The 26,730-nt window shown below is 34.3% G+C and overlaps 2 protein-coding genes across 4 annotated transcripts; one reads left to right on the top strand and one right to left on the bottom strand.

The window, feature by feature from the left end:
* The first annotated feature begins 4,090 nt into the window (after positions 1-4,090).
* Positions 4,091-5,869, top strand: LOC111052776 (lethal(2)neighbour of tid protein). The gene has a single exon (XM_022339555.2). The coding sequence runs from the start codon at positions 4,199-4,201 to the stop codon at positions 5,300-5,302; it is 1,104 nt and encodes a 367-aa protein (XP_022195247.2). The 5' UTR covers positions 4,091-4,198; the 3' UTR covers positions 5,303-5,869.
* Positions 5,870-7,605: 1,736 nt separating this feature from the next.
* Positions 7,606-26,398, bottom strand: LOC111052775 (tRNA pseudouridine(38/39) synthase). Of its 3 annotated transcripts, none has more exons than XM_039430353.1 (8): positions 25,999-26,398; positions 23,096-23,220; positions 21,366-21,567; positions 19,374-19,568; positions 16,044-16,197; positions 15,445-15,592; positions 14,180-14,323; positions 7,606-7,777 (listed from the first exon to the last, which is right to left on the bottom strand). In XM_039430353.1, the coding sequence occupies exons 1-8, from the start codon at positions 26,083-26,085 to the stop codon at positions 7,621-7,623; spliced, it is 1,212 nt and encodes a 403-aa protein (XP_039286287.1). In that variant the 5' UTR covers positions 26,086-26,398; the 3' UTR covers positions 7,606-7,620. The 3 variants fall into 3 exon arrangements, with proteins under 3 accessions (XP_039286287.1, XP_039286288.1, XP_039286289.1); XM_039430354.1 differs by lacking the exon at positions 7,606-7,777 and adding an exon at positions 11,217-11,253; XM_039430355.1 differs by lacking the exon at positions 7,606-7,777 and adding an exon at positions 12,003-12,021.
* Between the last annotated feature and the right edge of the window lie 332 nt (positions 26,399-26,730).

Raw genomic sequence — 26,730 nt, forward strand, 5'->3', positions numbered from 1 at the left:
AATGTAGTATGTTCTTGCTTGATGCATGAACTGAATGGAGGACATGAAATCACAGTGTTGTTTAATCTCCAGTAAGGAATCAGTATTTGCTATTCTGTTTCTGTACTCGTCAAATGTGCAATACCGTATTCATTTTTCATAGTTGTATCTAGTAGTTCCAGTGCTAGTCGTCCTTGTAGCTTTTCCTATGTATGAGCTGAGCTGCGAAGCAGCAGAAGCCAGTCTCAAGAAAAGCCGTTGCTCATGCATTGATAGAAAATGATATAACTCTTTTTCATTATAGAATATTAGATTTGACCTTGCTTTGCAATCGGATTTTCTAATGAAACTTGTGTATCGTGAAAGTTGAAGAAGGCATACCGTAGTTTGTTTCAATACACAATAAATACATTTCAATACACAGGTTTCAATATGTTTTCACATTCGTTTTTTTCTGTAATATTACCTACTGACAATATAATTTTTGCTCATACTATTTTTTCTACTACACACTTGAAATCACATAACGTTTACTACACGTACCTACACTTTTTATAGCTTTAACTTTTATACTGTCATAATACTATTTAACCTTTTTATAGCCTGAAAGCTCAGGCTGAAGCATAATGTTACCGGTACGTGAAATGAGTTAAATATACTGAAAATTTCATTTTATCATAGCTCTGGACTATAACTATATTCAAGTTATAAGAATTACTGGATTATTGCAATAGCGTAGAAATGAACCTCAGCCACTCATTGCAGAAGATTACCAGTTTAATCTGCATAAAGAAAGTTAATTATTGTAAGAATATTGTTGATCTCATGAAGTGAAGTTTACTTTCCTGTCTCCCTACTTCAATCAAGCTCCTTCCGTTGTGTGTGTGTACGAAGCAGTGAGATTCACTCAAAACTGTCAGCATTCCACTTGTATAGCATCAATGCTTCCCATTCAGCCGATGCTGACAGCGTGAAGTGAATCCAACTATAGCTGTAGAAAATCTCTTCAAATCAAGCATGTTCTCAATTGCTCGATAGGAGCGATTGATTATATCATTTCAATTTGATGGTGCTTGCTTCTTGCAGTCTTACATGTTTACATGGATGGAGACCGGTGACTTGTGCCGATCTGAAAATAGACGTCTGCTGACTGTGACGTCACTGCAATTCAAAAGGCACTATTGTGAGATCCACTTCAAACTGTCAGCATCATTTGAATGGGTCGCATCATGGTATTTATAAGGAATGCTGGCAGTCGGAAGTGACTCACTGTAGTTCTGAGAAGTCAATTTCATTTCATTTTTTTTCAAATATATTATTTTTGATGCTTAAATACTAGTAGTTCTGTGAACAGTAGACCTCACGCAGTATTCTTCCTACTGCGAGTAGTATACCACAAGTACCTGATTGAAACTATAGATCTTATTGAAATACAGCAATAGACTGGCTTCTCCACACATCTGTGTAATCACTTGTCAGCTGATTTATGATGAATAATTAATTCTATAGTCTGATTTTTACTCTAATATTGGCGTATGAAGGAGGCTCCTTTTCCCTTTTATATTATCCTTGAAATGCAAAATTTCCTAAAACCTTGTATATACGTCGACGCACAATTAAAAAAGGAACATACCGTACCTGTCAAATTTCATGAAAATCTATTACCGCGTTTCGCCGTAAATGCGCAACATAAAAACATTCAAACAGTTAAACATTAAGAGAAATGCCAAACCGTCACTTGAATCTTAGACCTCACTTCGCTCGGTCAATTATGTCTACATCATGTATAATAGTTCTAATTCAGCTGTTGTCATGATTCCAAGGATTGATTCATATCACTTTTTATAGTGAGGCGAATACGGTAGCCTACTCATCATTGTATAATTATGCTGAGTATTGTACTCGCATATAACTCGAAAACTATGCATCTTACGGACATGACTAATCTATACAAAATTGAAGCTTATATAAGCTCCTACAGTTTAGTCAACAGGAAAAAAGTAAATTCGTATGGCTTTTGTTGGTGGGGAGTCCCTTGCGGGAAGGTCCCACCGCCTGAATATATAATTTAAGCCGTCAATGGGCCTTACGACTGTCATACTTCAGCCGGGACCGTCAGTTTAACGTGCCCATCCGATAACACGGGAGTGATCTGGTTAAAAAACTTTTGGTATTGAGAGGGTTTGAACCCGGGATCTCTGTGCTGCTACGTAAGCACTCTATCCACTAGACCACGGATCACTCCGTGTTAACAGATACTTTTTGCTGGAAAAAACTCCGAACGCGCTAAATTTTCTGTGCAATAATTCTGGATTATTGGACATACTAAATTCAAAAAGTTGACCTTCTAGCCCCGGAACTTTTTATAGAATGCTTCAAAAACCACGGTTCCTTTTCCACAGTTCTTTGAGATTAACGCCAAATCGAGGCATCGGTCAGAAAAATTCACTCTGGCCTATTTCTTAGATAATAAAATTTCGAATAAATTGAAATAATTTGAAAACCGAAATTTGGAGGAAATTCCGTTTTCAATCAACTATTAATCTTCCAATTTCTGAAATTTAAATTCATGATTCAAAATCCCTCTGGGCGTAATTTTGTGCTCTACAACTTGAGACCAGGTAGACCGTTCTATCTCAAATAGATTTCCAGGTACACCCGATAACAAATTGCATTTGACCTGTTGGTTTCTATCCACCTATTGGTGATAGTATGGACATTTAGCGCGGAAAAACGTACATTGTGCAGATTAAGTGGTCAATTAAGATTATAGGATATCGAAAAATATGATTTATGATACACTCACTAAGAAGGTTTTGAAACGAGCTATAACTTTTAACATTTTTTCAAGAAACGGAAACGTAAACTTTTATTCGACAAAATATAAAATTATGAGGTGAAAATTTTCTTATTTTCTGGTCTTGTATGGGAATAGCTTCCTGAAAAATAGATATATACGATAAATTTTAATATGTCATCAATTGTTGTTCTATTCGTCCTTGAAACGATGAAATCAGAGTCAGCTTGATACCTCGATGTAGTAGGCTATCGAGAATCTGAGATATTATACTTCTTTGACGAAAGCATTGCTATTTCAAACTTCGGGTCCAGGGGGTCAGTAAGCGGTGGGAAAGATGAATTTGTGATTCTAGGCTATGTGTATACAAACATCTTGTGAAAATTCAGCTTTCCGTTAATTAGTTGCGCATAATCCACTTTTTGCCCTTGTTAACTGGGCTAATATCATGGAAATATTGGACAATTACGATCTTTCGAAAAACTACGGAGAACGTGGAAATGATAAAAATATCTCCATTCTCATGAGTTTTTGAAACGATCGAAACAAACTTTCCAAATATATTTTTCATGAATTATTCACGTCAAATGAAATAGAAGATTCTGTTCTTCAAGTTAAGACCAAGTAAATTGTTTTATCATAATGGGTTTCTGAAATAAGCAGCTTTGAATATAGAGATCAGCCATTTTTTGTGGATGAAAATATAGGTTCAAGTATAGTCGAGGATAAAATTCCCCATTTTTCGACCGAATTCGATTTATGATACGTGATTTCGAACAGCCTTTAGGAGCCGAGAAGAATGAGCTGTTGCTGTAGAATAAGGAGATCCGATCATTGAGTCAAAAGTTATCAGTGTTTGAAATTTTGACCCTTGAGGTGTGCACTGCTCCAAGGGTGTAATACTCCTCTAAGAGCGGATATTTCGAAAACTATGAAAAATATATAGAAAGTTGTTAAATGTATATTGTAGTGGGAAGAGGAGGAACATTTTCACATCCTTACAAGATTTTGAAATTTTATCTTGAGTATTTCACAATATATGCAGCTTTGAATATAGAAATTGACCATTTTTTGTGTAGTGGAATATGCTGGGCTCGAGTGTACTCAACAATAAATTTTCCATTTTTCGGCCTAATTTCACTTATAATGCATGATTTTGAACCGCCTTGACGAGCTGAAAAGAATGAAGTTTGTACGATTAGATCCGAGCATTGTGTCAAGCTAAGAGTGTTTGAAATATTTTGATCCTTGAGGTGTCCTTATGCGCGCCTCTCCTCTAGGAAATACTGAAATGAAGTGCATCTAACGTTTGATCCTCAAAACATTCGATTTTCAGCCTGTGCTCTTCTAGTTGCCGAAATTGTGCTTAATGTTTTTGTTGTAAACAGAGTGAACTATACTGAAATTGATTGGATAGCATATATGCAGGAAGTGGAAGGTGTTATAAATGGTACTTTGGATTATTCTCAACTTAAAGGTGACACTGGACCTTTGGTATACCCGGCTGGATTTGTGTACATCTATACGGTCTTGTATTACTTGACCGAAAGTGGTAAAAATATCCGAATAGCGCAATACATATTCTGTGTATTGTATATTTTGACTCTTATGTGTGTTTTTCGTATCTATCATAAGACAAGAAAGGTGCCACCTTATGCAGTTATTATATCTTGTTGCACCTCGTATCGGATTCATTCAATATTTGTTTTAAGAATGTTTAATGATCCAGTAGCAATGCTAATATTGTATTTATCCATAAATATGTTTATAGATGGTAGGTGGAGCATTGGAAGTTTCTTGTTCAGTCTTGCCGTTTCTGTAAAAATGAACATTCTTCTTTTTTCACCGGCTTTGTTACTTGCTTATTTATACTGTCTTGGACTATTTGGTACAATCAAGCAATTAAGTATTTGTGCGTCTTTACAGTTATTCTTGGGGCTGCCTTTCCTTTTCACCAATCCTTGGGCTTACTTGAAAGGATCCTTTGATATTGGGCGAGTTTTTTTATTCAAATGGACAGTGAATTGGAGGTTTCTACCGGAAGACATATTTGTGAATGGTTATTTTCATGTTTTATTACTTATTGTTCATATTTTACTTCTCATGATATTTTTTGATACCTTCAAAACGTGCCTCAAAAGTTACGCAAATTTAAAACAAATTGAAAAAGAAATAAAACCCCAATTAAGAAAAACTGATAAGATTGATATGAACTCAAGTTCCCAACTACTGGTTCTTCCATTATTCACAGCTAATCTTATAGGGGTTGCTTGTAGCCGGTCTTTGCATTACCAATTTTACATATGGTATTTTCATACTCTGCCTTACCTTTTGTGGTGCACTCCCTATACCACAGTTTGGCGTCTTATCTATATGGGCCTAATAGAGTTGTGCTGGAATACATACCCTTCTACTTTCTGGAGTAGTGCCTGCTTACATGTTGTGCATGTATCAATTTTATACGGATTGTATAAGAATAGGCCTGGCAAAGGATGCTCGATACACGATCAAAGTAAAGGAAAATAAGTTTCAAGAATGCCTTGTTCTTATCAAATATGTGTGATAACATATTCTAAGAGAATGATCCAATAATAAAAATTTTAAAGATCTCAGTAAAATGAAGAAGCATTCTTTCCATGTACATTGTACATAGAAATTGATGTTAAGCTTGATATACTGTAAGAAAATATTTTTGCGTTTGATCAAACATAGACTAATCATTCTAAAATGTATATTGTTAAAATAGCACAAAAGAGTAACAGAGAAATAAATAAAGTAGAACTAACTTATTTTAATTTATTTAATCTGAATCACATAAACTTATTTCATTTTACTGTTACTCCGGTGGTCTTCGCCTACCACAATGTCATAATCAATCTTATTAACAAAGTGTTTTAAAAATAGTGAAATAAGACAGAATGCATTTCTTTTCACGTAATGTTTGAACAAGAATAATTCTAATACCTATCTTATGATGAGTTTCCACACATTGGATGATTAATAGGTTGATTAAAATTTATATGTTAACTGAAAATATTACAATGCATTCAATTTTATTATTTATTCATCTTGGCTTGACATTACTTATGAAAATAGTTATTTGTGCAACTAGTGCGCAAAGTGACAGTTTGCTGCACCGAAAGAAACGTTTACACACGAGCCGCAGGCGAGTGCGGAATGATGGTTTCTTGAGTGCAGCAGAGGAACTTTGCGCACGTATTTCACATTAAATTTTTCCTACAGTTACCATTGAATATGAAAAGTGGGTAATTATGGGTAAAATTCCCTCAAATCCATCAAATGTTTTTCTGTGTAATTTTATTATTAATAAAAACCTCAATTTATTTAAAATTGAATAATAATAATTGAATTATAATGATTAGTAATTCAATTGAAAATTTATCTGACTGCTTGAAGGGGGTTCATCTTATGTAAGCCTAGAAATGACTATAATCAAGGCACATAATGGCAAGGCAACGCTGTTCTCCACTGCCATTATAACGTGGGAATAATGGAATTAGTGTAAATATGCGTGAGAGTTTAGAATTTATTGTAGAATTAGTTATTTGAAGAATATTTTTAAACCAAAATTTATATTGGAAAGTTGATTTGAATAAAATTTTTAAAATGAACTTGTGGCGTGCCAATTAATTTTATTTATCTTATCCTATTCATCTGCATCCTATTGTTCTGTGAGTTTGAATTGTAGAGTAACATCAACTAAATTTTACAATAACACGTCTAGACCGTATGGTATATGAGAGCTTTCTTGCAAGACTTGTTCATGAACTGTGTTGAGTTTACAATAATTGGAACAATGAGTGGAAATAGAGATAATTGAAAAAAGTGATATTGTGAACAAAAAAAAGATTTATTGAAACTTTGGTCATCTCTTCAAGGATGATGATACTAAACCCTAGATTTCACTTTATTAATCAGTTAATAAATATTAACTGATAATTTGACATCTTGTACTACTCAATGAGTTTCTGCTCTGCTGGGCAGAAATAGAATACTATTGGTTCTTAAGGTGGGTGTTTGCGCATTGGCAAACTGCAAATGTGTGAACACGGAGACGCCCACAGGATCTGATGAATTCTATATTTGCCCAGCGGAGCAGGCATTCATTAGAAAGCAGTAGATGAACGTGTTTAATTACATTTTTACCATTCTTATTGATTAGACAGAATATAAAATAATGAATAAGGGCCGGTTTCCGAGCTCGGGATTTAGCTAAGGTCCTAGACTTTAAACAACTGGAGTCAGAAAATTGGGTTTCCAAAACGGGCGCAGCTTTTATAACAGTAGTCGTAGTTTTTATTTTCTCATTTCTATAATTGGAATCGTTTTTCCTTGACGAAATTAGACATTCCTAAATAATTCAAAATAGCTTAAACTTTCACTATTTTCTCTTTATTTTATTTTTTTTCAATTTTCTAGTTTTTTGAAATTTAATTCAAACGTGAATATTACAATGACTGCGACTACGCCCCGTTTTGGAAAACCAATTTTCTGACTCCAGCTGTTTGAAGTCTAGGACTTAGCTAAATCCCGAGCTTGGAAACTGGCCCTAAATGTTTATTTCTAAAAAACCGATATGAATAAAAAATTATTTGATTCGGCCAGAAAGATAATATTCGGACTTTGCCTTGTTTTACAATAATAATTTGTATTGTTTGCAGTGAATAAGTTGAATTGAGATCAATTTCATGGAGTAAAACTGAGATATGAAGTCATACTGTATTATAATAAAACATTCAGATATGAATGGCATCACAGTGTTATTACGGTATGCCCTGTAATTAGAATTTTCCTTCTAGTGAGTTGAAAGTTTTAAGATTAATTTATAATGTAATCAACTCACCACAAGTTGGTCTTTCTAGAAGTGGTTTGTACACCTTAGCATTGGGCGATGGTAGTAAACCACTGGCCTGAGCGTCAATATTCCTGCCATTCAACAGCCTCATTATTTCTTCAATACTATCCCTAATAATTGTTGCCCTGAAAAAGTATCACACTTGATTTTAGGTTGAGTAGTTTCAATCAATTTTATATTTTTCTTGTAATAAAATTGTTCTCATGGAAAATTAAATTATTGTATATGCTCATGCTTTTTTAGGTATACTAACATCATTACAATGGGACTGATTCCATAAAGCAGGATTTCCACATATCAGTATTAGTAAACAACTCTGGTAATACAAACTCATTGAAATGATATTTTCACTGATACTGATATCTGTGATGATATGTAGGAATCTAGTTCAGAGTAAACAAAAATGTGTACGACTTAAACCCTTTGTATCGTAGTATTTTATGACTTGAACCCTTTTTGATCTTGATTTGAGTTGACTTGTATCATTTATACCAATACCCTATTGCCGCGTCTTGAAGGGGATAAGTTGACTTGTATCATTTTTATCAATTTTATATTATTTTTTTATCAATACCAATTTCTTTTCTTGAAAGTTATAAGTTGACTTGTATCATTTTCACCGATACCTATTAGATTTAATTCCACCTTTTAAAGGTTATGAGTTGACTTGTATCAATACCCTATTGCCGCGTCTTAAAGGGGATAAGTTGACTTGTATCATTTATATCAATACAAATTTCTTTTCTTGAAAGTTATAAGTTGACTTGTATCATTTTCACCGATACCTATTAGATTTAATTCCACCTTTAAATGTAATGAGTTGACTTGTATCATTTATATCAAACATGAATGATTTTTTTTAGATGTATTCATTTTACCATGAGAATAACTCTATTAACCTGACGATGGTGTGATCACCGAAACTAGTACTTACAATTTGTATTATTGTTTTATTATTTTATTAATTTTAAAGGGTACTATAATTCTATTTTGTAAATACAAGAAAGTAGCCCTGAATTTAAACATTTAAAAAAAACTCTAAAACAATACCACAGACTTCAATCCTTTATACAAAAAAAAATTCTGAATAAGAACATGTAGAAAAGTCAAAATTGACATTTTGTGACTTAACCCCTTTTTAATTAACAGTACAGTTTTTTTAATTGAGCAAACAACTACATTTTAATAGTCACTTCATTTCCTGATCATAGTCCCTGGAAAAAGTTATCAGTAAGTGATGAATAATAAGAATACTCTTTTCAGTCCTCTGAATACAGTTGACTTTTTTTTTTTTAAATATCATTAACAATTTATTCAATTCTTTGACGAATTGAATGACTGCCTTTATTTTCTTAGAGAGCGAAGTTAGGGCGCAGTCGGCCCTCTCTTATACTAACTCTCTATTACTGTACAAGATAACAATAAAATTAAAATATATTAAAAAGAAATTAATATATTCCAAACAATATGAAAAAACAAACAATATCTACTTATTTAAAATAATAACAAATTTTAAATAATTGAAAAGAGAAGAAAAAAATTAACTTGAAAAAAAATGTATATAACAATACTGATACTTCATCACAGTAGTGAACAAAAAAAGAGAACCTAATGTATACAAAATACAAAAAACGACAACTATAGTGTTTGCTATACATTCCATTCCTACGTATTATAATAAATCTTGAAGTGAATAAGTAAATCACATTTATATTTAAAGTCCAAGATAGGCTGAAATGCATTGTATTCCGCAGCTGACATCAGGTTTTAAACCTACGTTTACAGTGTTGTCAACTCGTTGGGCAAGATATTTATTAGAGGTAGCTGAGAAATCATTCACAAATAAAAATAGTCCAGTCCAGTCAAATGGTATAATGTATAACAGCCGTTATGATTGACGGGCACCTTACATATACCATTTTTGAGAAAATCTTTCAATTGAAAATTATGGCCTACAGCCAGGACATGTGAACAAGTAAAGAGGATCATCATAGATTTACCACTGTATATAAAATGTACCATGGGAAAATGTATGTATTTATTGCGTTTGCTACAAATTAATGTGTTAAGTATCGCTGAAGTGCGCTACTAACTTTAGTATTAGAAATAATAGTAATTTATAATAGCATTTGGTTTTGGATCCTTGAATTCGTCCCTTCAAACATAACATATAACATTCAAAATATGATGGTGATTCTACTACACAGATAAGACAGGAAGATAATATTTTTCTTTCTAATTCTCTTACTTAATTTCGTGTGTTGTCCAACATTTCTGAAGATTTTTCACAGCTTCCTGCAACGAAATTTCGTCATATCTCCAATCGATAAGACCGAAATCGCTATCATGCAGATCAAGGGGAAGCTCCAGTGCAAGACAATACTGCGGTTTTCTGCAACAAAATGAATCGATGCTTAGTTATGATCAAAACTAAATTTTTCAAAGTATGAAACATTTTGTAATTTAGATCCCTATTGGACAAATCCTCAAAGAGAAAAATTTTACTTGGAAATACATTTAGTATTGAACTCTACTTATGAGATGAGCTCAGCAATCAGACATATAATATGAAGCATTAAGGAATAATATCTGTTCTGAACAAAGCTCAGGCTAGAGCTACCAGAGGACTGTAATTTACTATTTAAATAATCAAATACAAACAAGGGGCAAAATTTAATCTTCAATTTGAGCCAGGTTATTTGTACAGTTAAACTCTGCATTAATGAACAATAAAAAGAGCAAAAACTCACCAATTTATTCCAATCTTGACTACTTGCCCTTCGAAGCCTTTATTAGGTGTTCTGGTCAGGTTCAGGGTGGGACGAAATCGGGGAATAGACAGGTTATTTGCTTACGGGCTGCCTTCTCGTTGATTCTGTGTTCAACTTGCAGGTCATACACTGTGTTTCGAACAAAGCTCAAACTGGATTCTTTTTTAATTCAAATCCGATTCAAATTAATTCAATACTATTTACGCTGTTATATTCATAATTCACACACACGACACTCAAACAATTATTTACAAGAAATTTCCGATCGAAATTACATGACAAACACAAATTCGGTCTTGCACAACAACGGGGTGACGAGACAAGACTGAAGCCTTTCAAAAATATCCACAATGCCAAGCGGCAGGACGGTCTGCGCCAGCGCATACACAAGCCTGCTATTGGCAGAACTATAGTCTGGCATTCTGGCGCTAAAATTCGAATTCTCTGGCCAGACCAATATCCAGCTTTTTAAAGCATTTGCTAATTAAACCATGAATAAATTTGCAGGTCGTCAGCATACATGTAATATTTAGTATTGGTCAGCTGTCAGGTAATTCATTAATGTGTAAGCTGAATAACAGAGGGCCCAGCACCGATCCCTGTGGCACACCCCTATTGACCACTCACCACCCACATTGACCTCCATTTGCCAGTACACACTGCTGCCTTTCTGCTAGATAGGATCTAATCCAGGCAATGCTGCTGGCTGAAAATCCCAGATTAATCAATTTTTTAAGGAGAAGAGGATGATATATTAAATTAAAGGCCTTGCTCATTATCAATCAGTACCATCAGAGTAAGCTGTCCATTATCCATAGCCAAGCGTATATCTGTAACACATAGAAGGGCACTCATAGTACTGTATCCCTTCCTGAAGCCTGATTGGAATTTATTGAGAAGGTTGAAAGTTGATGTTAATTTGTTCATGTGCATATTTTTCTAGCCCCTTGGACATGACAGACAGCATTGCAACTGGACGATAATCAGATGGAGAGGAAAGATTGGAAGTTTTATTGAGAGGGATGATTTTGGAAGTTTAGAATTCAGTGGGCAAAACAGAAGAAATGAGTGGTGTTATAGAGATGCGTGATGTATGGAAGGGCATTAGGCAAAATAGTTTTGATAAATTTCATTGGAAGCAAATGAGCACCAACAGCTTCACTCTTGATGGACAAGATTGCATTCAGTACTTTGGCTTCAGTGTCAAAGTAGAACTAATCCTGCCTTCGAGCTGTCCTGTACTGGTCTGTATACTCTTGTGCCATATCCAATGTCCCTGGAATATCCACAAAGAAATCATTCAATTCATCAGGGCTGTGATTCAGTATCAACCTGTTCCTATCCTTGCCAACTCCGAGTTTCCTCAGTGTTCGCCATTTGGATGCAGTCGATCTAGCAGACCCAAGAGTGCTGCGGAAGTATCGGCACTTGGAGTTTCGAAGTAGCTGTTTGCAGTGATTCCTTGCTCTTTTATACTCGGCAAACAGCAGCGGGACACGTGAGCGCCTGGAAAGTCTACATAATCTGTCTCGCTCCTTCATCAGCCGCCTGATCTCAGGACTAATCCATGACGCCGGTATTCTTGTTACGCGCCTCACCTTGGGAGGAACAAACTTGTTGAAGAGGTAATGTGTATACTTATAAAACATTGTCAGCATTACATTAACATCATTTGTAAAGTAAAAATAGAACCAGGGCAGACCAGACGCCTCTCTAAAAAGTTCAGGATAGTTAATATTCTTGAAATCTTGATAATGAATCAATCTTGGCTCAGGCTTGGGAACTTTGATGGCATGGACACAGTAAATAAGGTCATGGTGTGACAATCCTGGAGCAGGCATCTGTCCATGTGTTCTGACCGCATCCTCCTCTGTAACAGCAATCAGATCCAACAGGGTGTGGGAGGCTGAGGTGTGGTGAGTGGCCCGCAGAGGCAGCAGGGATAAATTACAGGAGTTGAAAATTGTCATTAATTGATTTTTTTCAGGTGAATTGTGTCTAAGTAAGTCCGTGTTAAAGTCACCCATGACTATGATATGTCTGTAGACAGCCATACTCTCAATGAAGGCCACTTCAAACTTCTCCATAAACCCAATGTGCGGAGGTCTGTAGCACACAGCGATAAGCACCTTGCTCCCATTAATAAGAATATCCAGTAGCATGAACTCTGGTTTAATTGCTCTGTTTGAGTCGGATTTAACAATAATTCTAGGCTTTAGAGCATGCTTCACATAGGCTGCAACACCACCTCCGTTTTTATGAAGGCGATCATTTCTCAGCAACGAGTATCCCGCTAGTTCAACTCGTCTTGAACGCACGATCGGTTTCAACCATGTTTCGCATACCAAGATCACATCACACTCCTGTGTCTCAAACATACACCGAAACTAGTACTTACAATTTGTATTATTGTTTTATTATTTTATTAATTTTAAAGGGTACTATAATTCTATTTTGTAAATACAAGAAAGTAGCCCTGAATTTAAACATTTAAAAAAACTCTAAAACAATACCACATACTTCAATCCTCTATACAAAAAAAAAATCTGAATAAGAACATGTAGAAAAGTCAAAATTGACATTTTGTGACTTAACCCCTTTTAATTAACAGTACAGTTTTTTTAATTGAGCAAACAACTACATTTTAATAGTCACTTCATTTCCTGATCATAGTCCCTGGAAAAAGTTATCAGTAAGTGATGAATAATAAGAATACTCTTTTCAGTCCTCTGAATACAGTTGACTTTTTTTTTTTAAATATCATTAACAATTTATTCAATTCTTTGACGAATTGAATGACTGCCTTTATTTTCTTAGAGAGCGAAGTTAGGGCGCAGTCGGCCCTCTCTTATACTAACTCTCTATTACTGTACAAGATAACAATAAAATTAAAATATATTAAAAAGAAATTAATATATTCCAAACAATATGAAAAAAACAATATCTACTTATTTAAAATAATAACAAATTTTAAATAATTGAAAAGAGAAGAAAAAAATTAACTTGAAAAAAAATGTATATAACAATACTGATACTTCATCACAGTAAAATACTTCATCAAAGTGCAAATTTTTAGTGAGAAAAATGAAGAACCCAAGACATAACCTATAAACTTGAGTGTTAATAGGAAATGACATTGGGTAATACGGCAAGGCAGAACATCCGAAAGGATCTCTCTGCCGATAAAAGCCATAAGAGTAAATAAATTTATATTTAAAGTCCAAGATAAGCTGAAATGCATTGTATTCCGCAGCTGACATCAGGTTTTAAACCTACGTTTACAGTGTTGTCAACTCGTTGGGCAAGATATTTATTAGAGGTAGCTGAGAAATCATTCACAAATAAAAATAGTCCAGTCCAGTCAAATGGTATAATGTATAACAGCCGTTATGATTGACGGGCACCTTACATATACCATTTTTGAGAAAATCTTTCAATTGAAAATTATGGCCTACAGCCAGGACATGTAAAGACATGTGAACAAGTAAAGAGGATCATCATAGATTTACCACTGTATATAAAACGTACCATGGGAAAATGTATGTATTTATTGCGTTTGTTACAAATTAATGTGTTAAGTATCGCTGAAGTGCGCTACTAACTTTAGTATTAGAAATAATATTAATTTATAATAGCATTTGGTTTTGGATCCTTGAATTCGTCCCTTCAAACATAACATATAACATTCAAAATATGAGGTGATTCTACTACACAGATAAGACAGGAAGATAATATTTTTCTTTCTAATTCTCTTACTTAATTTCGTGTGTTGTCCAACATTTCTGAAGATTTTTCACAGCTTCCTGCAACGAAATTTCGTCATATCTCCAATCGATATGACCGAAATCGCTATCATGCAGATCAAGGGGAAGCTCCAGTGCAAGACAATACTGCGGTTTTCTGCAACAAAATGAATCGATGCTTAGTTATGATCAAAACTAAATTTTTCAAAGTATGAAACATTTTGTAATCCTCAAAGAGAAAAATTTTACTTGGAAATACATTTAGTATTGAACTCTACTTATGAGATGAGCTCAGCAATCAGACATATAATATGAAGCATTAAGGAATAATATCTGTTCTGAACAAAGCTCAGGCTAGAGCTACCAGAGGACTGTAATTTACTATTTAAATAATCAAATACAAACAAGGGGCAAAATTTAATCTTCAATTTGAGCCAGGTTATTTGTACAGTTAAACTCTGCATTAATGAACAATAAAAAGAGCAAAAACTCACCAATTTATTCCAATCTTGACTACTTGCCCTTCGAAGCCTTTATTAGGTGTTCTGGTCAGGTTCAGGGTGGGACGAAATCGGGGAATAGACAGGTTATTTGCTTACGGGCTGCCTTCTCGTTGATTCTGTGTTCAACTTGCAGGTCATACACTGTGTTTCGAACAAAGCTCAAACTGGATTCTTTTTTAATTCAAATCCGATTCAAATTAATTCAATACTATTTACGCTGTTATATTCATAATTCACACACACGACACTCAAACAATTATTTACAAGAAATTTCCGATCGAAATTACATGACAAACACAAATTCGGTCTTGCACAACAACGGGGTGACGAGACAAGACTGAAGCCTTTCAAAAATATCCACAATGCCAAGCGGCAGGACGGTCTGCGCCAGCGCATACACAAGCCTGCTATTGGCAGAACTATAGTCTGGCATTCTGGCGCTAAAATTCGAATTCTCTGGCCAGACCAATATCCAGCTTTTTTAAAGCATTTGCTAATTAAACCATGAATAAATTACATTAATACTAATACAAAATTTCAATAAAAAATCTTTTGGCCGTTTGCCAAGAGGTGATTAAGACACCAATGCTATCAAAATGGCGTGCTCGAATTTCAGACAAGCACGATATAAGAAATAATATTATTGCTGAAGCAACATCAAATATTGCTAAAATTATTTATAATGAATAAATAATCATGATTGAATATTCTCACAAAAACACTAAATCATATATCCATATTCAATTAATAAAGATTCCTAGAATAGTTCAAATACCTGGGATGTTTTTCTGTATCTAATAGCTCTTTTATGATACTGGGACTCTCTTTTCCTTCTCCAATTAATATTAGTACTGCCATTATGCACCGTATTTGATGCCATAAAAATCCCTCAGAGCTTATGGTCAAGGTGTACATGTCATAACCTGGAATAAAAAATATCAAAGTTAATGATCACAATAATAATGAGAATAAAAGTGAATTATCAAATATTCCAGCAATTATCCTCCTATTAATTATCCTATTAGTTCCAGCAATTAGTAGGAGGTACCGGGTTCGATTCCCGGGCTGGCAAATAATTTTTAAATAGAAGCGCTCATTCAATTTCCATCTAGCTGTTTACCCTGTTGTCAACATTTGCAGTAGCAGAAGTCTTGGGAGTGATTTAACAGCATTTAATTTGGATTTTCGTTTAGTAGTAATTAAATTATTTCTTACTTCAGTTGAACTGCTATGTAATTAGACGAAATTCAATTACATCCTAGATATTTAATAACTGATTTAAAATAGATTGAGAGGGACTTTCAGAAAATGACTTTCAATATGGAAACATGTATAAATGGGAAAGAGACACTAATGGAACTTGAATGAACTTACCAGAACTCTTGTTGAAAGGATCGCTGAACAATTTTGTCAATTTAACATCAAGTATTGTTCTAACAAATTTCACGACTCCATTGCCAATATCCATTTTACATAGATTCCTGAAGTCATGACTTCCAATTAAATCAGGTAAAGCCTTATTCATTGCCTGAAACAAATCAAATCAAATGTTTCTTTATTTTGACATCAATTTGAAACAAAACAATTTTTCAATCATGAAAAGTTAATAACTATTACAGCATCGCATAATTTTTTACATTGTAATATAAATAATAAACATTATTTAAATCGCATACTTAAGCCAACTAGATGTAAAAACAAAGGAATACTACTTGTTAAATCATCAAAATTGTTTGCAAGTAGGAGTAGCTTACATGAAAAAAAGTTTTTCAATTGCTGCATTCACACACAGATTCACACACCACTCACGCATTAGAATAATATTTCATGTGTTACTAAAATCAAAGTTAACCAACGACAGTGAACAAACTCTCAATATTTTCAGGTGGAGAAGAAAGAAGCCATTTGAATTTTTTTTCAAATGAATGAATATTATTAGCATTTTTTATGTAATCAGGCACATTATTGAAAAATTTAGGACTAAGAAAGACAAAAGATTTTTGAAAAAAGGTGTTGTAAGCTTAAGGCGGTCTTAGAAGATTATTTGTTGCTCTTCTTGTGCTATATAAGTGACTGCCCTCGTACAATTATTGCCTTCCACGATCTCCTGATTGGATAAAGGATGAAGATAAAACTTTAAAAAAATAAATGTAGCGCAATGGTAAATAATTAAACATTTGGAAAATTGGGAATGAGTGCTCGGTTCTCCTCACACCTTTCATGACACGTAAAATGGATTTTTGCATGGTGATTAACGGCTTAAAGTGAGTTTTATATGTGGAGCCCAATAGTTATTCCATGGTTCAACTTGGGATCCACAAGAGCAAAATAAAGTTGCCTTAAAGCAGGTTGAGGCAGCATTTTTTTCAAGAAATACAATTTTCTTAAAAGTATTAGTTAGATGAATTTTCAAATAATGGATATGGCAAGACCAAATGAGCTTTTCATCTAGTAATACAACAAGATATTTTATAGAGTCAGATTGCGTCACTACTTCAAGATCACAATTAGTTTGATTACACTAATAAATTATGAAATTTTAGTGCTGATTGGAATTACCAAGTTGTAGTTAGAGTGAAAAGCAAGTATTTTGTTTTGGATACATTGAGGGAAAGACCATTACAGTTGAACCAAATAATTAATTTGTGCAAATTTTCCTGCATCCCATTGAATAGACCAGATACGAAAGGAGTTGTCTTAGAATTGAGGTTATTATAAATTGAAGTCAAGAAGCTTTCAAGAGCCATTTCAATGTTGAAACCCTCCCGAAAACCAAACTGATGGCCAGAGAAAAAATTATTTGTATTTAAAAAGTTGAGAAGTCTATTTTTAACTATTTTTTCCATAAGTTTTGAAAACACAGATACAAGAGAAAAGGGTGATTTGTGAAATTGAAATGCGACCCACTTTTAAAATTAGGTATAACCTTAGCTAATTTCAATCTGCTTGGAAATTTATCACTTGAAACACTACATTGAAATATGTCTGTAAGGATTGGAACAATAGCAACTGCCACATTTTTTAATATTTAGGAATTGATTCCGTTTCACCAGGAACCTTAACATGTTTCAATACAATTCAGAGATAAGTACTTGGGAAAAGTATCAAAGATATCAAAGAGGCAAACTATATTCTTTGTCAACAAAAAATAGAATTTAATTAACTCTAATAATATTTTTCGAAGATGTCAATGAGTTATGGAAATAATATCTATGAAGGAACCTTAATGGTAGATGGCACAAGTTCATTCTAATTTCAAAATTTAGACTCAAGTTCCCTTTTTCATAATTTCTAATTGATACAAAATTATTAAGGAGAAGCCAAACTATGTTTTTTCGACTACTTTTGACACTTGGAATAATAATTAAAATTATTTATGAGCAACTTTCTCGCTTTCAACACCCACTTATCTGTTGGAACAAAAAAGTATCTAGAATATTAAAAAGTTTATGTTTTCTACTCGAAATGTCCCGACATTGAAAAAAATAATCATTAATTATAATTTAACCGGCTTTTGTGCAAACGGCACTTTGGCTTATAATTTGGCCATATTATGAAAAGCGAATTCTGGGAGTTTCGAGATCTTTCTCTTCTAGGTCTACCCCTGAAATAATGTACTTTTAGATTAACCTCTTGGAGATTTAGATAGCATCTGGTAAGACATTTCTGGTAATAAAGATTATAGAAAAATGTCACATTTTCAATGTTGATCGTGACCTTCGTGAGAGTTTGTCTTCCTCTCGGAGATTCAATGTAGGCGCACACAGATCGTGATCGGACGATTAGATTTGATGCATTGTTTTCAATTTGAGTGCGCATACCTATGTCCGTCCGATGCGTGCCGTCCGTCCGATGACGATCGGTGTGCGCCTACCTTTAGAAGTCCTTTGTTGTGGTACATAACGATTTTTTTCTCTCCTCAAGATCCAGATATATCCTCTTTTCTACTGATATTTGTTTTAATATTCGTATTACTTTTTTTATTGGTGGGGAGTTCCTTACGGAAGTTCAACTCGCCTGAATATATCATGTAAGCCGTCAATGGGCCTTACAACTGTCATACTTTAGCCGGGACTGACAGTTTAACATGCCCTTCCGATAACTCGGATATGTATTGTTGATAGCTTCGGAGAATCTGACATGTAGACACCTGCATTCGTACATCTTTTCTCCAAGGAAGCGAAGGACTTACTCACTGTTGAATGCACCTTGAAGCTGGACTTGCCCCTCGTGATTTTTCCCGGTTTTTTCTTATTCGTAGATTCACGTAGAGGTTTTAATCCAAAAAAGATAATGGGAGCTGTAAAAAGGCTATTAACGTGGTATTGGTAGACGGATGATATGATGTTCTTCCAGAACAGTCTGCAAGTCAGTTGAGTATATTATTATTTATATTTGCGAATTTCATTCAACCGATTCCTCTGAAATATAGGAAGATTTAATAGGATGCTACAGACGTCGTGCGCTATAATGTCTGTAAAGTGATGAACTGAACTCAAAAAAAAATAATCTATGTCTTAACAATTTAGTAATTACAATTAAATACATTACTAACAATGACCACACAACTTGTCAACGTGGTCATATAATTTCCAAAACTTAAAATGAATGTCAAGTGAAATTTATGATGGAAATAAAATTATTTATTTATTCTATTTAGATTGTAAATGAATGATTATCTCATCAAATAGAATTAATAATTACCTCTATGTCCATGTTTCCTTTGGGAAATGAGTATCTGTAAGTGCGAGATTTGCAGTCGAACCGAGCACTGAAGTGCTGAGGCACAGGAGCCCATGCCAGTACTTTGATGTCATCCGGAAGAATGTTATTGAGCATCTTGCAGTACGGAATGTCATTTTGTTCCTCATCTGCACATCTCACATCCAAAGATATCACCTACACAGACAAATTACCGTATGATCATTATTCCATGGATATCTCTAACCAAATGGGTTATATTATCACAACCAATGAAATTAAGATTTTGAGTATCCAAGTTCTCAATGAATAAATTAAATTACGTAGTTGTGATGGTTTGAAGTGTTTCAATAATAATAATATTCCTATGGCTTTTATTGGTGGGGAATTCCTGAAGGAAGTTCCACCTGGCCTGAATATAAATCATTTAAGCCGTAAAATAATAGATACCCTACTCATTTGTAGTTCCTGGAATTTCCAGTTTTAAATATTAAACAGCTCTTCATTAAGAACCTTTCAATCTTTATAAAAAAAAACAATGACATATTTACAGAAATTCATCATAACTATCCAACCAGAAATAGATTAAATATTAACATCCAAATCCTTCGTCTCGAAAACTCAATGCAATTATCAAACTCTTTCCATTTGGCACATTGGCTTTATCGTGATACTCCTCCAGAAATTCTATCAATTAGTGAGGGGTATAGCATCGCCGTCTATAAGCGCGGAGTGAGCAGGTGGCTTCTCAGTATTGGCCCGGCGGCTGCAGAGGCTCTGTTGCGGTCTCCTCATGTCTAGTGATATTGTTCCTAATAGTCCTTCCTTTCCTATTGGTTCTGTCCAGTTTTTTCTTTCCCTTCAACCACAGGTTCCATCTTTTTTATATATATTTTGATTGTATGATGCCTTAAATGCCGCAAATTAATTAAATTTTTTTTTAGTTCGTCACTTAGTTGAACTATTATTTTTTTTTGCTTATAATTTTCAATTTCTTATTTTATTATAACGTTTTTAGTTACTAGATTTTTTATTTTATCTAGTGTCAATAAAGTATAATTATTCTTTTTCTTATCGATTGTCAGAAGACTCCTCCATGCACACGGACTTATCGTCCAAGCATAAATTGAGATATTCATTTACTTTTTACTTGTTTTTCATATTAATGTTACAAACTAATGTATCGCCTCTACTTTGTTTTTACATACTATGTAATAATGTATGTAATGTATAATTATTAGCGTATTCATAGATTTTTGAAAGGTTAACTCAAAGAAAGCAGTTTTGTACGTAATTATTAAAAATTATCAGATTTTTGAACCGCTAACAAAAATACAGAATTATTTATTAATTATTGATTTATCATTATAAATTTGAAATATAAAATGAAATACGGTAAATAAAGATTTACCGTTAAAAAAGTTCAATGATTGAAGAACATTCTAATCTGCCTAATTTTTGATATGACTGGGGCTACAATTTTAATTCCCATAGGCCTAATATGAGGATTGATGCTATTCAAGCATTCTCAATTCCAAACCTATTTGGATGATGATGTAATCACGAAATGTATCATCTGTTTCCTGAAATCTCTGGCCAGGAAAAAATGTAATGACAAAATATCCAATAGTAATTTAGTATTACATTTCACGTTTATAATTGTTCAATTAAATATTACAAAACTATTATTAAGTGTGTATCAAGGTAATCCCTTTACGCCAAAGACAAGGTCTAGATTCTAGATTTCAGTTTTTGACAGTTCAAGATTTTGAAAAGAAACATCAAGATTTCAGTTTAGATTTCTACAGTTCTAGATTTCACGTAACATACTAACTACCTACTGCCGTTGAAATAAAATCTGATACTTTATTGAATTATTGACAATTGAAACTTTATCATTAATCACAAAGAATTAATCAAAGTTCTAGTTTATGAATTGATAATGATGTTAATAATCATGTAAATGATGTATTTTAAGTGAAAATACCTCAATACCTGACCAAACGAGCTGACGCCTTTATCGGTACGACCACACTTGTGATAGTTTGCAGTTTTGGGTGACTCTATAAGGCAGGCTTTCATCAATGCTGACATCAAATTATGTTCTATTGTTTTTGAAGAAAAATCTTGACAGGCAAATCCTTGATAGTCCCAACCCAGATACATCACATGAAATAGCACATGATGTTTTCTACATCTAAAAAAGAAATAAAAATAGGCTTAATCAGATAAATGGTGAAATAATGGTAACATGAATTTTAGAATATTGGCATCATGAACGGTAGAAGTTTTAGCAATGGATCTTGTTTGAAACCAAATGCAGTATTAACATCCTGTCATATTGCTACATAATTTCGGTTAATTGATGTCAACAATATGGTTTACAACTAGTGGAACATCTTCTGATGTCTCACAAAAATTCACAAAAATGTTGTTCAAGTCATAGTCAATCGTGTTCTCGTTTTCTTGAATGATATTCACTACAAATAGCTGGACTCAAAATTTGATAAAGAAGGATGACTGGACAACGAAATAACAAATCGAGTTAATACAGCCTGGGTGAATTGGAGTGAAATGACTGGAATACTTTGTGATAGGAGAGTGAAAGAAAAACTTGAAGGAAAAATCTATAAAACAGTTGTGCGGCGTTGATATACGGAGCGGAGACCTGGGCAGTTAAAAAGGACCATGAACACTGGAGGTCACTGAAATGAAGATGCTGAGGTGGAGTTGCGGCATAACTAGAAGGAATAATAGAACCCAAAATGAAATGATAAACAGAATTAAGATTACAGAAATATCAAAGAAAATACAAGAAAAAAGACTGCATTGGTACGGACATGTGGAGAGAAGGGAGGACGATTATGTGGGAAAAAGATCAACCACTTAGGGCCGGTTTCCGAGCTCGGGATTTAGCTAAGTCCTAGACTTTAAACAGCTGGAGTCAGAAAATTGGCTTTCCAAAACGGGGCGTAGTCGCAGCTTTTATAACAGTAGTCGTAGTTTTTATTTTCTCATTTCTTTTAATTGGAAACGTTTTTCCTTGACGAAATTGGACATTCCTAAATAATTCAAAATAGCTGAAACTTTACACTATTTTCTTTTTATTTTATTTTGTGTTCAATTTTCTAGTTTTTCGAAATTTAATTCAAACGTGACAATGACAATGACTGCGACTATGCCCCGGTTTGGAAAACCAATTTTCTGACTCCAGCTGTTCAAAGTCTAGGACTTAAGCTAAATCCCTAGCTCGGAAACCGGTCCTAAGATGTCGAAGACACTAGGAAGAGGGAAAGACCTAGTAAGAAATGGAAAAATTGTATCGCTCAAGATCTTGCTGAGAAGGGACTAACACCAAAGACCGAGACTCCTGGAAGCGACTGACCCGAAATGCCGACCCCACCTGAGTGAAAAAGGCTGAGAAGAATAAGTAGTAATCTGAGACAAAATCTAAAACATGAAAGATTAGAAAAAGTTGAATAACATTTAGAAAAACACACTACCAGATTACGAAACTAATTCTTCTGAACTACACTTCACTTGAGCTATAACTTGATTTCAGTGTGACTTTTCTAGTTTTATGTAAGATGTCATCGTTTCCACAAATGTGGATAATGTGAAAGAAGAGGTATTAAGGTACCATACAACCTATTTACTACCAATCTGAAAATAGGATTCATATTATACAGTATTATCAATTTTAGAGCTTATTGTAGTAAACTTACTTAGAGAAGTCGAATTGACGTTTTTTTCTTGTGTCACACTCCTCTGTGGGAGAATCAAGCTTTGCTATTATATTTTTTAGATGTTCATTATGAGATTCCATGCGAATGAGAAGATCAACCAGTTCCTAGCATACAAACAGAATAGAAATTAGAATTTCACCAAAAACTATATTAATTGTAGAGGTGTGATAAAGGTTGCACATACTAAACTTACTGAATTAATTCTAGGATCAAACTAAACTAATTAATAGGATTAAACTAATTCTAGGATCTTACAAAGATTCAATCAATTGTCTTATTTGAAGGCTGCATTTCAGTATATGGGCTGCGGGTTCCGGCTTTGGGACTTTGATTACAGGTACCGTACATAGAAATCAAGACAAGATCAATTATTTATAATTAGGCTATTTCTAAGGATTGGCTGAACATAGTTGAAAGTTGAAATTTTTATTTTTGATAATATCGCTTCAAGTGGTACTAAAATACACAAATCTTATGCAGCTAAATTACCGTACCAAACTTGTTTTGACCTACTTTATCGTTACAAAGCTGGATTCCGCAACCTATAGGTAGCAATAATCTTCCAGTGGAGCCGAATTTGGAGGGACAAGGCACTTTCTACCCCACTAATTGTATAGGAAGAGATGTTGTGTTTTGAGGAGTCCGGTCCCATAAAATGTCAAATTATCAATAATGTCAATTATTGATAACTGAATAATAAAGTATTTCTCCATAATAAAACAATAAGACGTTAATATTGCCAATACATCTATATTTGTTAAAAAAAAATAACTACAGTATTAGGTTTCATGATACTTGATGTCGTTGCCAAAGAATTGGATTTCCAGATAGGCAGTGTCCAAAGTTTCCAATTACAGTAAATTTATAGAAGATCACAAATACCACCATCTAAGAAGATAGCGGTGCAAGTTGCACAAACTGCAAACCTGTCTATTCCACTATTGACGACCCTCATTAGAAGATCGACGGAAAACAGGAAAATTTCCCGATCCTAGAACCGTGATGAAGACATCAGAAGTAAGAAGTAAAAACATACATGGTTATTCGTGCTGTGGAGGCGCTTGACTCCCAAAAAGAGTTTCTTCATACAAAGCTTGCAGTTAATCTGCAGGAGATTATTATTCAACGAGTTCAATAATTCAGTTTTCTCCATCCATGACCAGCACTTGCTGGATAGATTGCGTCATTAGGTCAATCTTTGAAACACAAGATCGAGATGGGTGGCAGTTATAGTGAATTTAAAAACTCTGTATTGCCTCCTCATTCAGGGAGTAAAGCGGCAGGTTCAAAAGCTTTGCCCGAAGCACCCTCTCAGATATCTTCACTTACCGCACACGGGGCTCACTGGCATCCTGTTGAATATTTTTAGCGCACTGACAGGAAAACTACTGTGTGACCGTGTGAGTCTTGCATGAGGTAGATCAATGTCAGCCCGCTGTCTTGTGTTGTGATTGTGCACCTGTCCTCTTTGAAGTAAGTGTGCTGTCCTCTTCTCAACAGTGACAGGGAGCTGAACAGATACAGACTGTAGACTGTCAAAATCTTCAGTCTCCTGAAGATCGACGCACAATGTTCAAGGCGATGAGAAACAGTGATGATCCAAAGAACCTTTTCTGCAAGAGCAAAATCATGCAGTTATGGAACGAAAGAGTCCTGTTTTTCCTGAATTTCTCTTGGAAGGCTATTGAAAAATCTTATTGCCTGTGATGGGAAGCTATTGTAATTCCTTGCCAGTCAGCTTCGAGGCACCTCCAGTCTTGTGGGATGTCTTGTATTGTGGCTGTGTATATCACACCTTTTTTGAAGCTGCTCCTCATTCCTCTTGCTATAGGCTACGTCAGCGGGCACAATACATATTGACTGTACACCGTGAGTATCCTGAAGTCCCTAAGTAGTGGCCTGCAGTAATCCCTGAAGCTAGAAAATGGCATTATCCTCAGAGCCTTCTTTTGCAGTAGCAGCACATTAGTGAAAAGCTGGTGCGTGACCCAACAGGAGCAGGCCATACATGATGTAGCTGAGGAACAACGAATGATAGACTGTTTTGATACACCACATATTTTAGTTTTCTGAGAAGGTACTCGTACAAGACTCTGAAGTTTTCTGCATACTTAATGTACATTGTGATTTAAGATTATTCTCTCATACATTGGCAACGACTTCAAGTATTCAAGTAAAAGTAAGTACATTCAGAATCCTAACAGCTTTACTGGATTTGATGTAACTGTTTGTCATTTCAACGAGCAAATAAGGATGCTTGGTTTTCCTCATTTGGTTTCACCTTTTTGGCAAGAAACCACAACTTAGCTTCAACTTCTTAGTGTCTGGCCCTTGCCTGTTCCACATTGACACCAAGCGAAATCAAGGTAGTGTAATCTGTAAAGAACATTTCTGACTGTTTGATAAATAATCATTTATAAGCAATATGAACAATAGGGAGATCAACCTTGTGGTACTCTGAACACCACACCTTTCAGTTTTGAGATGGCACTTTTTAATTCCCAATACCTTAGCTGACCAAGGCCATGGAACCTTGCAGCCTACTGTAATTTAAAATGTGTTGAACAAATACATTAGTATTGACAACATAACGTCTTCAGAGTCAGACCATATTAAACGTTTCAGAGTCGGCAGGACGTTTTCAAGCTCTCCGATTAATTGAGATAGCTTCTGAAAAACCGCTCAAGTTAATATGGTATGCCCCTAATTCTATCACTTTCTGCCCTTTCAATAATTACACATGGAGGAGGGAAGGCAATGGCTTTTTGCTCCCCCCCCCAATATTTCCAGAAAAATACCAAAGCGGTTGAGTAAAAAATTTTTTTATTTTGTTTCATAATAGCCTACAAACAGATCTAAACAAACACATCTGCTGTTCTTACCTCTTTATCCATCTTCAATAGTTCATTTTTATCGTTGGTGAACTTTCTTTTTTTCTTTACAGTAACATTTATAGCAGAGTCTGTCATGCTGTATTTATATTATAATTCCTTTGAACTATGTATAACAGAATAAATACCTAATTGAAAGACAATTCAAATCTAACCTAAAATAAAACTTGTTTACTTGCTCTTTCAATATCACACCGTTATTTAATAATATTCACAGAACCATAAAATTAAGATTTTATTTGTGAACATATTTACAGGTTCATAATAGGTTAGTATTAGATCTTTACCATATTAGTGAAATTGAAAAATTACAAAAGGAAAGCACGTTGGATTTTTTTGACAACTGACAAGAGTGACAAAGACAATGTTTTGTTTGAAAGACTGCACTGCAAAGCTAGGGATGGCAGTGATATATCGATATATCGCCATCGACAATTTCGTCCCGATAATATCGAAGATATCGATGTTTTTGGTCCGATATATCGGATTCAAATACATATACTTTTGAATGTATATTTTTTCAATTATACGCCAATTTTAAAGCTGTTTTATTTTTTATTTAACTAATCCCTCTTTTCTTTCGTCTACAAACGTTTTACTTCGCCAGTACAGGTGTACAGTTGTAAAGGAGTCAGGTCAGAAAACGCTGTCAACCTAGCTCCGCAGTGCAGGCTGGTTGCTTGGCTGAATCGGACTAGGCGCTGAGACAGCAAATAATAGCAG

The sequence above is a fragment of the Nilaparvata lugens genome, chromosome 6 (assembly GCF_014356525.2).
Source record: "Nilaparvata lugens isolate BPH chromosome 6, ASM1435652v1, whole genome shotgun sequence".
NCBI classification, from domain to species: domain Eukaryota; kingdom Metazoa; phylum Arthropoda; class Insecta; order Hemiptera; family Delphacidae; genus Nilaparvata; species Nilaparvata lugens.

Bases quoted from the DNA above. Each gene is read 5' to 3' on its own strand.
- LOC111052775 (XM_039430353.1), bottom strand. From the start codon at position 26,085: ATGACAGACTCTGCTATAAATGTTACTGTAAAGAAAAAAAGAAAGTTC. The intron at 15,593-16,043 runs GTAAGTTCATTC...TTTTTATTCCAG, and splicing joins TCCTTTCAACAAGAGTTCTG to GTTATGACATGTACACCTTG. The intron at 7,778-14,179 runs GTAAGAGAATTA...ATACTTTTTCAG, and splicing joins TGGACAACACACGAAATTAA to GGCAACAATTATTAGGGATA.
- LOC111052776 (XM_022339555.2), top strand. From the start codon at position 4,199: ATGCAGGAAGTGGAAGGTGTTATAAATGGTACTTTGGATTATTCTCAA.